This window comes from Mytilus trossulus, chromosome 2 (genome assembly GCF_036588685.1).
Source record: "Mytilus trossulus isolate FHL-02 chromosome 2, PNRI_Mtr1.1.1.hap1, whole genome shotgun sequence".
Taxonomy (NCBI): domain Eukaryota; kingdom Metazoa; phylum Mollusca; class Bivalvia; order Mytilida; family Mytilidae; genus Mytilus; species Mytilus trossulus.
Genome location: NC_086374.1, coordinates 75,637,662 through 75,651,963, shown reverse-complemented (window position 1 = coordinate 75,651,963; position 14,302 = coordinate 75,637,662). Strand labels below are relative to the sequence as shown.

General features: G+C 32.1%; 1 protein-coding gene across 1 annotated transcript in view; it reads left to right on the top strand.

Annotated features, from left to right (window-relative positions):
- Nucleotides 1-12,754, top strand: part of LOC134708026 (homeobox protein MOX-2-like) — a 36,026-nt gene extending 23,272 nt beyond the window's left edge. Inside the window, exons 2-3 of the mRNA XM_063568268.1 lie at nt 9,052-9,221; nt 12,224-12,754. Coding sequence (XP_063424338.1) covers nt 9,052-9,221; nt 12,224-12,403 — 350 coding nt within the window. The 3' untranslated portion in view covers nt 12,404-12,754. The remainder of the gene's footprint in view (nt 1-9,051; nt 9,222-12,223) is intronic.
- The last annotated feature ends 1,548 nt before the right edge of the window (nt 12,755-14,302 follow it).

The window sequence follows — 14,302 nt, the reverse complement described above, 5'->3', positions numbered from 1 at the left end:
TAAATTTATGTAAATTTTTACCAAATATAGTTCTCTGTTACTAATGGGCAAAGTTCATTATAGATATAATTGTAAGAAGCAAAATCGTTCAGTAAAGTAAGAACTTCAAACACATCACCATCACCAAAATACAATTTTGTCATGAATCCATTTGTGTCCTTTGTTTAATATGAACATAGACCAAGGTGAGCGACACAGGCTCTTTAGAGCCTCTAGTTTCATTTGCGCCGATTTGATATTTTTTCCTAATTGGATTTACAGGTAAGTTACGGGTAAGTTCATACTTTTACATTGGCTGAGCAGAGAGTATAAAGACAAATCAAGTGACATTGAAATTGGTAAATGGCTATCCCAATGTTTCGGGTTGCCATTCCTTTCCCTAAATGAAATCAATGACTGCTTCACGTTTGACATTGCCTGACGCTCCGCTCCTTCTGATGACAAATGTCATACATTCTTAAACAACGTACAAGTGCACATTCGGCATAACGGTAAACCAATTCGTGATAGCGTCCATAAAATTAACGAAGGGATGAATTCAACTTCACCATTTGGAACTCTTGGTTGAAAAGCTTCCTTGTGAGAAAATGCTATCTCTAGAAATGCCCCCACCAGTACGTATGTCAGACAAATTATCGACACTTACGCCAAAAATAGAAGAGACGAAATCATAAGAAAGATGTGTTGCCTATATGATACTCGGAAAGAACAGATTTATGATTTGAATGTATTCCGTTTTTATGGATTTGAATGCTGTACATATATTTTCGTCATTTTAGTATAAACAAAGTGCTTTTATATTAGGTTTTTACTTCTAGATTTTAAGCAGGAGACAACAGTTATATACATGTTATGATTGCATGACAATTCATCCATCACATATGTACAACTGGCTAACAGAATAGGTCTTTAATGATAAATGAAAATAACATTACTGGGATGGAGAGTTGTCTCATTGGCACTCATACCACATCTTCTTATATCATTTCACCTGTAATTTACCTGTTATTTACCTGTAAAAAAATAGGCGCAAATGAAAAAAAAAATTGGCGCAAATGAAAGAAAAAATCGGCGCAAATGAAATGCAGATCGACGCAAATGCAAAACGCCGGCAATTTCTTAGGAAGCCGAACAAAGGTAGGGTCAGTTTTTTTAATTCATAAACGCCATTTTTGTAGTTTTTTTTTCCGAATAAAAAGAGCTGTTACTTTATTTGTTACAGAAACGAAACAGAAATTAAAATTATCCGTATTCAGGTGTTTGTATAGACAAATAGATTTATAAGTTTTCATATCCGACACATATTTTAGATGAAAGATAACGCATTGCAGCTCTGGTTTTGTAATTAATTCTTTAATGCTTCTTTTTTAACATATTTATATAACTTATCTATTTCATTTGGGAATATTATTTTAGTGAAATGAACACACGATAAATCAGACTTGTCGAAGTATTTTATAAAATGGCAGTTTCAAGTTGGATCAAATTTATTTAGCTGTAACAAGCAGGTAAACACATTAACTTAAAGAAAAACAAAAGTAACACAAAGATAGATGTTGTTTGTTCACATCAAATCGTAGAAGCGTTTAACACTTGGGAATTACCACTTCAAAAGATTCTACGCAAAAATGCATGCTTGTCAATATTTCTGTATTATTTTTCTTATTTTAAGATTAGCCAAACTTTAGATTTGATTAACATAAGGTTAAAAATATAGCAAAATTGACGAAAGTAAAAAAAGATTAATGAAAGATGATAAAATGAACTGCAAGTTAGGAGCAATTTTTGAATTTTAAAGATCACAAAAAAAAGTCATGTTTGAGATATTTTTCGTGATTATTTTCCGTTGTAAAGTTTTAAATTTCCTTATTGTGTTCTTTGCTTTTCGTTCAAACATACAAACACACGTCGATTATACTTTTTTTTTTTATACACATGCACATTTATACACCAATGGGGTTGAAGGCATATATAAATCAACACAATACATCATACAAAAATAACAACAAACGAACAAAACATTATATACATATAAGTATCTATCATGCAGTTGTTGAGTCCATCCTCCTCAGTGACCATGACTTTTTAACAAATGGAGCAGCATACTGCATAATTGAAGGACACGAAAGACATAAAACCAATTTATCCAAATTATCCATATCATCTATATCAGAATAGATATTCCTAACTTTCTGCAAAAATTCAAATCTCAAATCTTTATTTTTTATACATGTAAATAAAAAATGTTCTTCATCATCTATTTTATTTAGACAACAATGTTGACATAAACGTTATTTCAAAGTTATTCTCTCTAAGTAATTAAGGCTCAGTTTCATATTTCTTTTTGATTTTACTATAGATAAATCATCCACCAAAATCTTATCTTGGAACATAAACGGTGGTCTAGGCGAAAAACTTGAAAACGACCAATTTGTTAACTTTCTGAATACATATGATATAGTTTTTTAAAGTGAATGTTGGGTGAAGAAACAATTAAATTTAACAATGGACCAATTCTGTTGTCCAGTCATTGTACCGCGTATGCGTTCGAAAAGTACTCAAGTTGGGGGAATGGTTTTCCTGTATAAAAAACATTTAGAACAGAAAATCTTTGTATGCGGAAATTATAAAAGACTCTATTATAGTTATAAAAATCGACAGATCAATTGTTTTGAAAAATGATGAAGATAGATACCTAGTTTTTGTATATATTCCGCCGTATCAATCGGGGGCCGTGTCATTGAAAGTATCCAAGGATACTATGTCATAAGATATGTCTGATGACATTATTTAGGATGGTCTTAGGACGTGTCCGAGATATGCCTTAGGATGTAAAACAAAGCTGTCTTAGGACAGTCCTAACTAGGATGGTCATAGGACCATCCTAACACATTTATTTAATTAAAAAAATATGTAGAGATTTCTATGTCATAGATTTAATGGTATTTTAGTATCTACTCTTATATGGAAACAACGCAAAATAAAAGTTTTAACGTAATACCAATAAATACATTATTAAATATGATAAAACATATAAATAAATTTAATACGAGAACAAAATCACAAAACATTGTTAAATGCGATATTCGTGCTTCAATTTTATTACATAAACTAGTTTTGTACATAGGTCCACTCGATTTCATTACATGTATCAAATCGGGATTAGTTAAAAAAAAGAAGTAAACTTTTTCCCATATTTAAATTAATATTGCACCGTTTTGGTTAGTCGAAAAAAAGGTTGTTTATAATGATAGTATTTTTTAGATCAAAATAAACAGCACGAAATAATTAAATGTAATACAATTGAATCTTTAACAAGTATTGAAAAAAATGATGTATTAATTCAATTATAATAACAGAGGTCATAACAGTATGATAGTTTAATATTGTATTAGTATTTTTAGTATTGAGTTTGTGCTATATTTGTTGTTTTTAATAAATTTTAGGAAATTGTAACCTTTAGGACTATCCTAAGACACCTATTTGTATATCCTAACTGTAGGACCAAATTTAGGACATATCTTATTTTAGGAGACTTTCGTTAACCTGACTTAGGACCCAGACGTGTCCTAAGACCATCCTAAGACATGTCCTAGTCCTAGGACAGCTTTGTTGACACGACCCCGGTTTTCTACAAACAGTAAGATGTAAATGATTTGTTTGAAGACCTGGAATCCGTCTTAGAAAATTACTCAACAAAAGGAATTAGTTTTATTTGTGGGGACACTAATAGTCGGACAAGCACGTATGACGATTTCATAAAAGAAGACAACTTGCCGGATTCTCTTGTTGACCTAACTTCATATTCAGCCGATTCACAACTTTCTCTAAGAGTAAATCCTGACTTTAAAACTAACACATGGGGTTTAAAATTACTTTCTTTGTGCAAATCATCCGGATTAATGGACGCCATAGCGAAGGCTGCGCAACCGGTTTTACATACTGTGGTGCGAACGGAACTAGTGTGAATGACTATCTTATTAAACAGGGGAAAAAATTTGAATTGATTCGTAAGTTTATTGTATGTGGTATTACGACATTTTTGGACCATGCTCCATTTCACTTCGAATTTGACTCCGTACAAGCAACAACAGTCAATAACAGATCTAATGGTATACCAGGAAATGACGTATTAACAGTAATTAAGTGGAAAAACGAAAATAAATCCGAGATTCGTGAGGCTTTCTGTGTGAATCATGATCTACTAAACTCGTGCTTTGAAAATTGTGACTTATCATCAGATGCCGATATAGACAGTTGTGTGGAAAGTTTTTTTCGGAAGCGATTTGACTACTGCTGGACCATTTTGTAAGTTACCACAAGACATAGATCTGGTCACAAAAACGCAAAACTGAATTTTGATAAACCGTGGTTTTCAGATGAATTGAAAGTTTTACGACGAAATTACACCAGGGCATTGACTGCGTTTTACAGTAACAGTTCTACAAGTAATCATAAAACATTAAATGAGTGCAAGAAAACATACAAACTAAAGGAAAGTTATCTGAAACGCCAATACATGAAACAAGAAGGTGACATGCATGCTTAGTGTAATCCGCAAAACAAACCCAAAATTATTTTATGCCAAAAAAGAAAACCCTTAAAAGTAATCTGAAATTAGACGATTTCTATGAGCACTTCAAAAATCTTGGATTGGAAATGAATTTGGATTCGGACAATACATCAACTGCATGATGAAAGTAATTGTTGTGTTTTCGATGAATTAGATGCTGAAATAACAAGCAATGAAGTTGAGAAGGTTATTAGTCTATTTTAGCGAAGTAAAAGTCATTGTCTTGACCTCTTGCTTAACGAATATCTCATCGAACTTTGCGACTTTTTGATTCCATTTATAGTAGAGTTATTTAACGCTGTTCTCGAGAACGGACACTTTCCAAAGTATTGGTGCGAAGCAATAGTCATACCGGTTTATGAAAATAAAGGGAACATAAACTTTACAAAAAATTACAGAGGAATAAGCCTCTTGAGCAATTTAGCCAAATTGTTTACTGCTGTTTTAAACCAAAGACTACTAAAGTGGGCATGTAAAAACGACATTATCAGCGACGCACAATTTGGATTTAGACAAAGTCATGGCACAGCAGTTGCAATTTTTGTATTGCGTTCTCTTATTAACATTATCTGACAAGAAACGACTGTACTGCTGTTTTGTGGACTACAAGACAGCGTTTGATAGTATTAATCGTACAAAACTCTGGATGAAGCTTTCACGTGTAGGAATCCGTGGTAAGTTATTGACAGTTGTGCGCTCTTTTTACGAAGTAACAAAGTCTTGTGTTCGTTTTAACTGTTCGTACTCTGAATTCTTCGAATGTCAAATCGGTTTACCACAAGGCGAGGTTTTGTCGCCTATATTTTTCTCATTATATGTGAATGACTGTGAAATGTTCTTTTTAATCGATGGATGTATTCCGCTTGAAATGCGAGATTTAAGTCTTTTTCTTCTAATGTGTGCTGATGATATGGTGTTATTTTCGGAAACCGTTCAAGGTCTGCAGTCAATGCTGAATTCTTTAAAACTATATACCATGAAAATCGATTTAACAGTTAACATTGACAAAACTAAGGTAGTTGTGATTCGAAACGGAGGTGTTATTAAGGATGATGAGAGATGGTTCTACAACAATGAGAGTTAAGAGACGGTCAATGACTTTTATTACTTAGGATTTAATTTAAAATTCAATGGAAAATTTATATTTACACAGAAGAAGTTGGAAGAACAAGGTCGAAAGTCAATGTTTGCAATGTTATCTACGTTAAGGAATTACCATTTAAATACTCAAACTATCCTGTCTCTATTTGATGTGTACGTAGGTAGTGTAATTTCTTATGCATGCGAAGTTTTTATAACTTTTTAAAGGTGATGATGTCGAAAAAGTCCATTTGCATTTTTGCAAAAGACAACTTGGTGTTAAACATTCTACAAATTCTGCAATGATATACATGGAACTAGGAAGACTTCCGAGTGATCGTTAAAAGGAAAATCCAAATTTTTAAATATTGGTTCAAAATTATGTCAACAAATAACTGTATTTTAAGCTCCGTATACAAAGAAATTTGACAAAATATATTCCTATTGTGTACCGAAGAGCTCTTTCAAAAATAAGACTTTCTTCTCATTCATTAGCAATGGAAACTGGACGCTACCAAAACATTGAGTTGTCACGTCGTTTATGTACAATTTGCCGTCAGTGTATTGAAGACGAATTCCATTTCATCTAAGTGTGTCCGAAATATAAGGCTCTTAGAGAAAAAATCATAAAGAAATACTACTGGGTTAGACCGAGTGTGTTTAAATTTTTTGAACTTTTAAGTTAAAAGAACATCAAACAGTTAACCAATTTAGGAAAAATAATTTTTAAAGCATTTAAAATCAGAGACAATATTACATGAACATTCTCGGTCTGTTTACTTGTTTACTATGCAAATTTGTATTTACACCGATGAACTGTAAAGTTCATCGTACTAAATAAAGAATTTGAAATAATTTATTATTTTATGTTAAAGAATTTAATTTTTTAAAGAACAGCTTTTTATAGTTTTCTTGCATAATCTCTTTTCTAAGTGTTTATTCATTTTATATTTTTCTTTTATAAAGTCAATATTTTGTATATATCAGATATATTTAAATTATTTTCATGAGTTGATTTTTTTACAAAAGTATACCAAGAATAGGTTCCTGTTTAATCCAACAGTTTAGTTGTGCAATTTGCATCATATAACAACGGATTAATTTCTGTGTTAGATGCTCTTACCATGTATTTTAGTGCTTGAACCTTTACATATACATCTATTGGATATTTTCCTAACTATGCCCTTGATGCAATGTTAACTGCTGTTTTACACCTAGAATTAATTTGCAAAATTTTAAATTCACCTTTCCAATAAAGCTATTATCAATTGATGTTCGTAAATCAAAATCTTTATCATTATTTACTGCTCTACTCTGAGATCTTAATACTTTTTCATAGTAGTCCATATACCAAATTTCTGAGTTATTATAAATATATTTATTATCAGGCTATTTATTAATTGTAAAATTTGTGAATTAGCTTAATAACTGTGAGTACTCTTAGATCAGTCCTTTGACATTTTGCTATTTTGTTAGTTAATTTTTGTGTGTATGCTTCATGCAGATATTAAATTTGAATCAAGATTTTTCAAACGAGGTTTTACAGTTTGTGTCTATACTTTATATTGTGCTGTTTACACTATACTCTCCTAGATAAGTAAAGGATTGGGCGCTTGCAAACATGTTTAGCCTTGCCATATTCTCTATGTGCCTGTCCCAAGTCAGAAGCCTTGCTGTAATTTAGTGATTGAAATTGTGTTTTTCGGTGTTTTTTTTTTTATCATGCATCAAGCCGTCGGTTTCCTCGTTTGAATTGTTTTACATACGATTATTTTTATATCGGGGTCGAATGCTTACTATATAGTACTATTGGTTTTGTTCATTTTTGGAGGTCGGACGGTGACCTATATAGATATATAGATTAACTTTGTTACGATATATCGCCACTGGAGACAGTTTGATTTTAAAACTTAAAACGCGAAGCTTGCCAAGCTTTGTTTTATTGAATATTTAAATTTAACCGTCGAGAGTGCAGAACTATCGTTATTCACGAGATAAAGTGGTGGAATCTCTTTCTCTAAAAAGTTTAGACGATATCTAAACAAAGTTTATCCTTTCTTTTCAAAGATTTGGAGAAAGTCGTGTTAATTTGTATGTGCCGTCATATGAACACAATTGAAAACTCTCTAACGCATTGAACTACGGTTTCTTTCATGATACATTTAAGAAAAGAAAAAGTAATGGTAAACGGATTTCAAAATAAGATAACTACAGTTACTGACAGTGCGCAGTAATTTGTGTTTGTTCCGACAACTAGTATCTCTGAAAAACGTAACAGTAAAGGTATTTATTCAATAATTTGTTTTACATATTGAATATGAATATATGAAAACAAATCTTTACACCTCAGTCTCTTTGCACGTGTGGTCTGTATTTCTACGCGAAAACAACATACCGTTCAAAAACAAGTCCCTATAGGACTGGTTTTCTCATTATTTAGAGATGTGAGAAAACTCTACAACCATAACCGAAAAATATGATGGAAAAACCATCCCAAACGTAATTAATTTCTGTTTGAATATCGCTCCCAAACAGTTTTTGTTGAAGGATAGGATATAAATACAACACATTCTCGATGGGACATTTTAGTAATTAGTAACTAGTCTGTTGTCCTACTTCCGAATGGCATTAAGCAATTAGACTGATGTTTGTGTGGAATAAACGAGAAAACAAAATTGTAACAAAACTTGCCGAAATTATATTGGTAAAGCTTAAAGGGGTATTTATTGTAATTAAATGGAAGAGAAAGTGTGTTTGTTGTACAATGATAGATCATGACTCCCCCGAAAAAGATCCTTAAAAATAAACAAAAAAACTTTATAGGCAATTTAAAAAAACGACACAAATTAATGAATCGTCTAAGTCGTTTGAGTTTTAAGAATGCATTTATTTCCTAAATACTTTTCATAAATGAAATCTTCAGTTTATAGCTTTTCTGACGATAGCCATATATGTACGACAATATAAAAAAAGAAGATGGTGTGTGATTGCCAATGATACAACTATTAACAAGATACAGTATGACACAGAATTTAACAACCATATGCCACCGTACAGCCTTAAACAATATGAGTCATCAATCTTTAATCTTGACCCTTTTTCTAATTTCTTTAAATTTCTTTCCCTTTTTGTCAGTTCACCTTCACTTTTCACCCTCTTCTGTGCCCTTTCTCCCTAATGTCGACATACTTTTCTTTTTATAGTCAAAATGTTACTAATAATACAGTTGAATCAGAACGGACATTATAAAACACTTAGTTTGTCAAATGAATTTCAAATTTGTTACCTGTTGTTTATAAAATAAGTTGTAACCTGACAATAAGTATTGTTGAGACCAGATAATAGCAGATATTATCATATTGATTAACAACTGAATTCGCTACAATTATCATTTTTAGACAGCAGTGATCCATATAAACTAGATTTATCTGTAAAGCCGAGAAAAGAGCGAACAGCATTTACTAAACACCAAATACGAGAATTAGAAAAAGAATTTGCAGTACATAATTATCTGACGAGACTAAGACGGTATGAGATAGCAGTTGCTTTGGATCTCACAGAAAGACAAGTAAGTACAAACTTTATACAGTTATCAATTTCTATTCACATATAAAAAAAATCTTTAGTACTTTATTAGGTGGACTTTTGTCAATTTAAGAGTATCTTCTTTTTTTAAATTATTGTTTTATCTCCTCTAATAGGCTATTTGCCAATTCCCGTAAATGACCCTGTTATTAGAGATTCCTTTTTTAGTTATCTCCCTTATGAGGGACATTAATTTTCATTTACAATGAAGAGCAAATTACCTGTGCGTAATGTGACTAATCTTTAAGGTTTTCAAATCGTTTAATTAGTGACGAATACATCAATTTGTTGTTATGCTAAAAACGTTTGACATCAGAAATTATTTTTCATAAAAAAATAATTAAACCGTCGCTACATCACTTTGAATTCATTATGCTTTGCATTGGCAAAAACCGATTTTGTCCGGTATGGAACTAGCCTACGATTGACAATAATAACCTTTTATTCGTACACACGCACCTTATATATATAGAATACAAATATTACAAATATTCAATTACGTCAGTGGAATATATTTACATTTAAACAATTATTCAAATAACAATGGTTTATAAATATAATTAACAGCATGATCTAAATAAAATTGTAATATGTTGGGGTCGAATACATACATATACGTATACAACATACATTTTGACGAATCTTCAAAGAATGAGTTCATTTCAATATGAAAGCTACCCTTTACTCTATCTTTGAATTCAATTAAAAAAAATCCACATGTTTTACACCCTGATATAACCATACATCCTGGAACCCATACATGTATAATATATCTCTGATTCGACAGGCCCAGTTATATTTGTCGTTTGGTGTTTTATTACATCTCTCGGGCATTTCTCCATAACATGCAGCATTTAAAAATACAGTTATCAGTACACAATAACTTAAACCAATATTTTAACATTCGACAATATCTTTCTATAAAAATAGGGTATCGCCCCAACTCACAATAGATCATATAATGAACAGTAGATGCTTTCACCTTTATACGTTTTAAGAACTTCATTTGAACTTGTTCGATATCATCAAATTTTTGATTTCCCCAAACTTCACAACTATAATTCAAAATACTTGCTACATACTGTACGTGTCAAACAATGACAGCATAGTTTCAAGATTAAAACAGTCATCCTGCAATTTACTATCAAACTAAATAATGCGTTACGACCTTGGTTTGCTAATGATTTCTGGGTTTATGTAATTCAACCATTATATCTAAATAAAATACCCTGAAATATAAATTCATCACAGAAATCTATTGAAGTGGAAGTAATATATCTCATTGTTGAATACCAACAAATAATGTTTCCTGCATCTAAAATTTAATTACAAAAATCTCGGGACAAAAATAAGCATTATAAAGAGGACCATAGATATAATGACAGAAAAATAAAGATGAGATCTTGCTACCTCTGATACCACTGCCAAATTTGAGGCTTTTTATTTATTTACACCAAGAATATACTTTAGATATCATTACCCGTGTTATATACGTCAAAACTCGTAATCAAACCGTGATGCAACCGTATCTGATCCGTATCGGACTGCGTAAACTGCATTTCCGGGATCATCTATAAAGGCGTAAAGAGTGACAGCTAAGCATTAGATTTTTTAAAAGGTTCAAAAAGGTTGAAACTTAATTGTCGTCCATAAATTAAGTCGATAATAATATGTTTGGACTTCCTGCGTTTCGAATCAGTATAGCCGATGTTGAGCTGTCCAATCTGGAGGGCTGAGTTGTTGTCATATTTGAGGTGGTTTTTGTGTGGTACCTTCACTTTCTAGCCGTCGTATGGACCGAGTCAACTCCATTATTCTTCTTATAATGAACTGACAAGGTCAGACCTCATTATCATAAGATAGGCTGGGGCATTGATCCGGATACACTTTTCCTGATCGGCCTTGATATCAATGAGGGGTAATTTATCAAACGTTCAGCTTCCAATATTTTGCTATGCTAGCCTATTTTACATATGATTTGTGAATGATAATCCCAATTGATTAAAACTGTGTTATATGTTTATTTCATGATATGTCACGACTGTATACAATTATATCTTGCGTCCATTACGTGCAGCGGGCTGTCGGCAAATTTGAATGTGTCTTTGAGTTAAATTTTTTCTGCATCTGTAGAGTCATATTTGGTGTTGTTGTTGTGCTGCAAATATCAGAAAATGGAGTCATTTGTGTGTCTGTCGTTTATAGTTTAGAGCATAGTATGCTTTTGCGATGAGTAACTATAAAGAAGGTCTATAAAGACAAAAAGACAAAAATAACAAATTCTAATGAAAACAAGCAACTTAAAAGATGTAAATATGGATACAACTCAAGCGTTATGTCACGGCAACCATCATTTAGTTATACTAGAATTATATAGGTATAATTCCTCTTGTCAACTTTCATGAAGTGTTACTTGTTTATAAGGTAAAACCGCCTTCTGATTGGTTGATAATGTTTTGTCTATCAACTCATAGACATAATTTTGTTATGTGACCGTGAATGTAATATATTTCCGTCTTTTCGAAATAACATAAAAAAAAATATGGTGCTACGCGGGTTATTCAGAGTGCACAACATTTTTGATGTTATTTTTTTTAAAGACAGAAACAAATTAATATTACATGCATTCCTTAATCATACAAATACTAAAATGTGTCAAATGCAAACGTCATAGTAAAAAATAGAAAACAAAACGCTTCAAAAATTTCTTGCGTCCGAAGCGCTTTTCTGGTTTTACCTTCATCAGGAACGCTCAAAGCCAAACATTTGAAATCCGAAGATGGATAAGTACCGAAACCGTTGAAGAGCTATATGTCAAAAATACCTATAATAAATAGCCAAATTTATTTAAAGTCAACTTTGCCTAACATAATGACCTTAGAATAGATTGTATACAAAGCATTCTTTACACAATTGCAACGTCATGTTATGGATAATGTTCTTTAATCCTTTAAGTTATTCAAGTTTTCTTATTTTTGTATGTAGGTTAAAGTCTGGTTTCAGAATAGACGGATGAAATGGAAAAGGGTGAAAGGCACAAAACTAGTGAAAGATAAAGTTGACGGACAATTGAAACCAATAATGGCTCCAAATATTACATCTACAAACGCTAATTCTGAGATCGAAGATTCACATAGAACGACTTTATGTGATTTGTCGGCATGACCCACGTTTCATAAGCTTAGATTTTTATACAGTGGGCATGATGTTAATTGATGTAACCTATGTATCATAATGTGAAAAAGGCAGGCGAATGTATGTGTCGTATAGCATCAAGTTGAAGCACAGATATTGGTTTAAATACAAAAATGCGTTGAATATGGGTCTACAAATGTACAAAGAAGGACAACATCCAATGATATGAAAAGTATACTGAAAACATCTTACCTGTTATTTGTAGAAAGGAAGACGCTGTATCAAGGTTACATATGAAAAATATATAACATTGCAGAAAAAAATGATTTGTTTGAATTGTGTTGTAATGTTAAATCGTGTTATTAAAAAAATGTATTATTTCATGAATCACTTTACATATACATTATGTATATATATGAATATATAAACCGTCTAGATATTAGTCAACGATTTTTCGTACGAGGGCGCTGGATCGTAACGATTAACGATACATGTACACAATAGAAAAATGCATAAACGCCTAGAAAGTGTACAAGACAAACAAAAAAGACGCAGGTTAGGCAATTTTACAACAGATACTAAATAAACGTGACTGCATACTTAAACATCCTAAATGAATAGCACCCTTCGATTTAAACTGGTATAATTCTAGAGTTTTAGAATTGATAAAGGTAAAGGAATAGCAACAGAGACTGAGTAGCAATAAACTAGTAACCCAAACGAAAATCAGTGCGCAAATTAGAACTACACCTTTTCATTGATCCCATTTGGTGCTAAAGTTTATCCCTAGATCAAACAGTGTTGTGGTCTATGATCTAAACGGTCAGTCGATTAAGATCAGCTCTGTTTGTGGCCATGCAAGGGATCTCAAATGTCGACTAAGAGGAAGGTCTTGTTTGTATTCATGGTCATAGCAGCTACGATGGCCATTCATACGTTTATGAAATGGCGACTCACCTACATACTGTTTTCCACATTTACACTAGGAGATACACAGCATTTAACATTTAACAATTAACGTTGCATAATATGGTATATTCCGTACCAGTGTAGTGACTATTGAAAGCCTGTGTATTCAGTATTTGCTTGCAATTCGGGCATCGTTCGTTTCGCATCCGTAGCAAGAGCACACAGACGAAGAGCCTGATTAAGATGATAAATCAGCTCTCACCAGCAAGTCTTTAAGGCTTTTTGGCTTACGGAAAGCCAGTACAGGTGGATATGAAAAAGAGACTGCGTACATATGCTTTTATATAATTATGTGCGCAATAAACTTCTAACACCAATAAGAAATTCATTCAATTCACCTATACCAATACGGAACATATAATCGTGCATAAAGCGGTCTAATAATGTGGTTTTACATTCACAGATCTCTGATATTGTGTTAAGGTTCATCATAAGGAATGAAAAATATGGCCGTGTTTACACCTCAAAAATTACTATGAGTACAGACAAACTGGTACATCCAGGAAAGTTTTAAGGCATGGCAGGAACTAGATATATATAAGTTATACGAAGTCTACGTTTCAAAAAAATAAAAACTTACCTGGATTTTCATGTCCAGTTTTTTTCAGTCTGCAGAAGATAGCAAAATAAACAAACACCCGAGTTTCATTTGATACGGTCCACTCAGTAACACAGTTTAAATCACCTATTGTTTACAGGTGTCTATTGTCCATCTAATGTCCATTTAAATCAATACTACTCACAACATTGATTATATGAGGGGAGCACTTAGTTAATTTTTGCACCTTCTGCAGGAACGAAAAAAACTGGAAGTCAAAATCTAGAAAAGTTTATAATTTTCTAAAACATAAAATGCATTTAAAATTTATATATCTAGTTCCTGCCATCCCTTAAAACTTGTGCAGTGTATGATGACTGTACACGGCCAATAACTTATAACTTTCCATTTTGAACTATCAG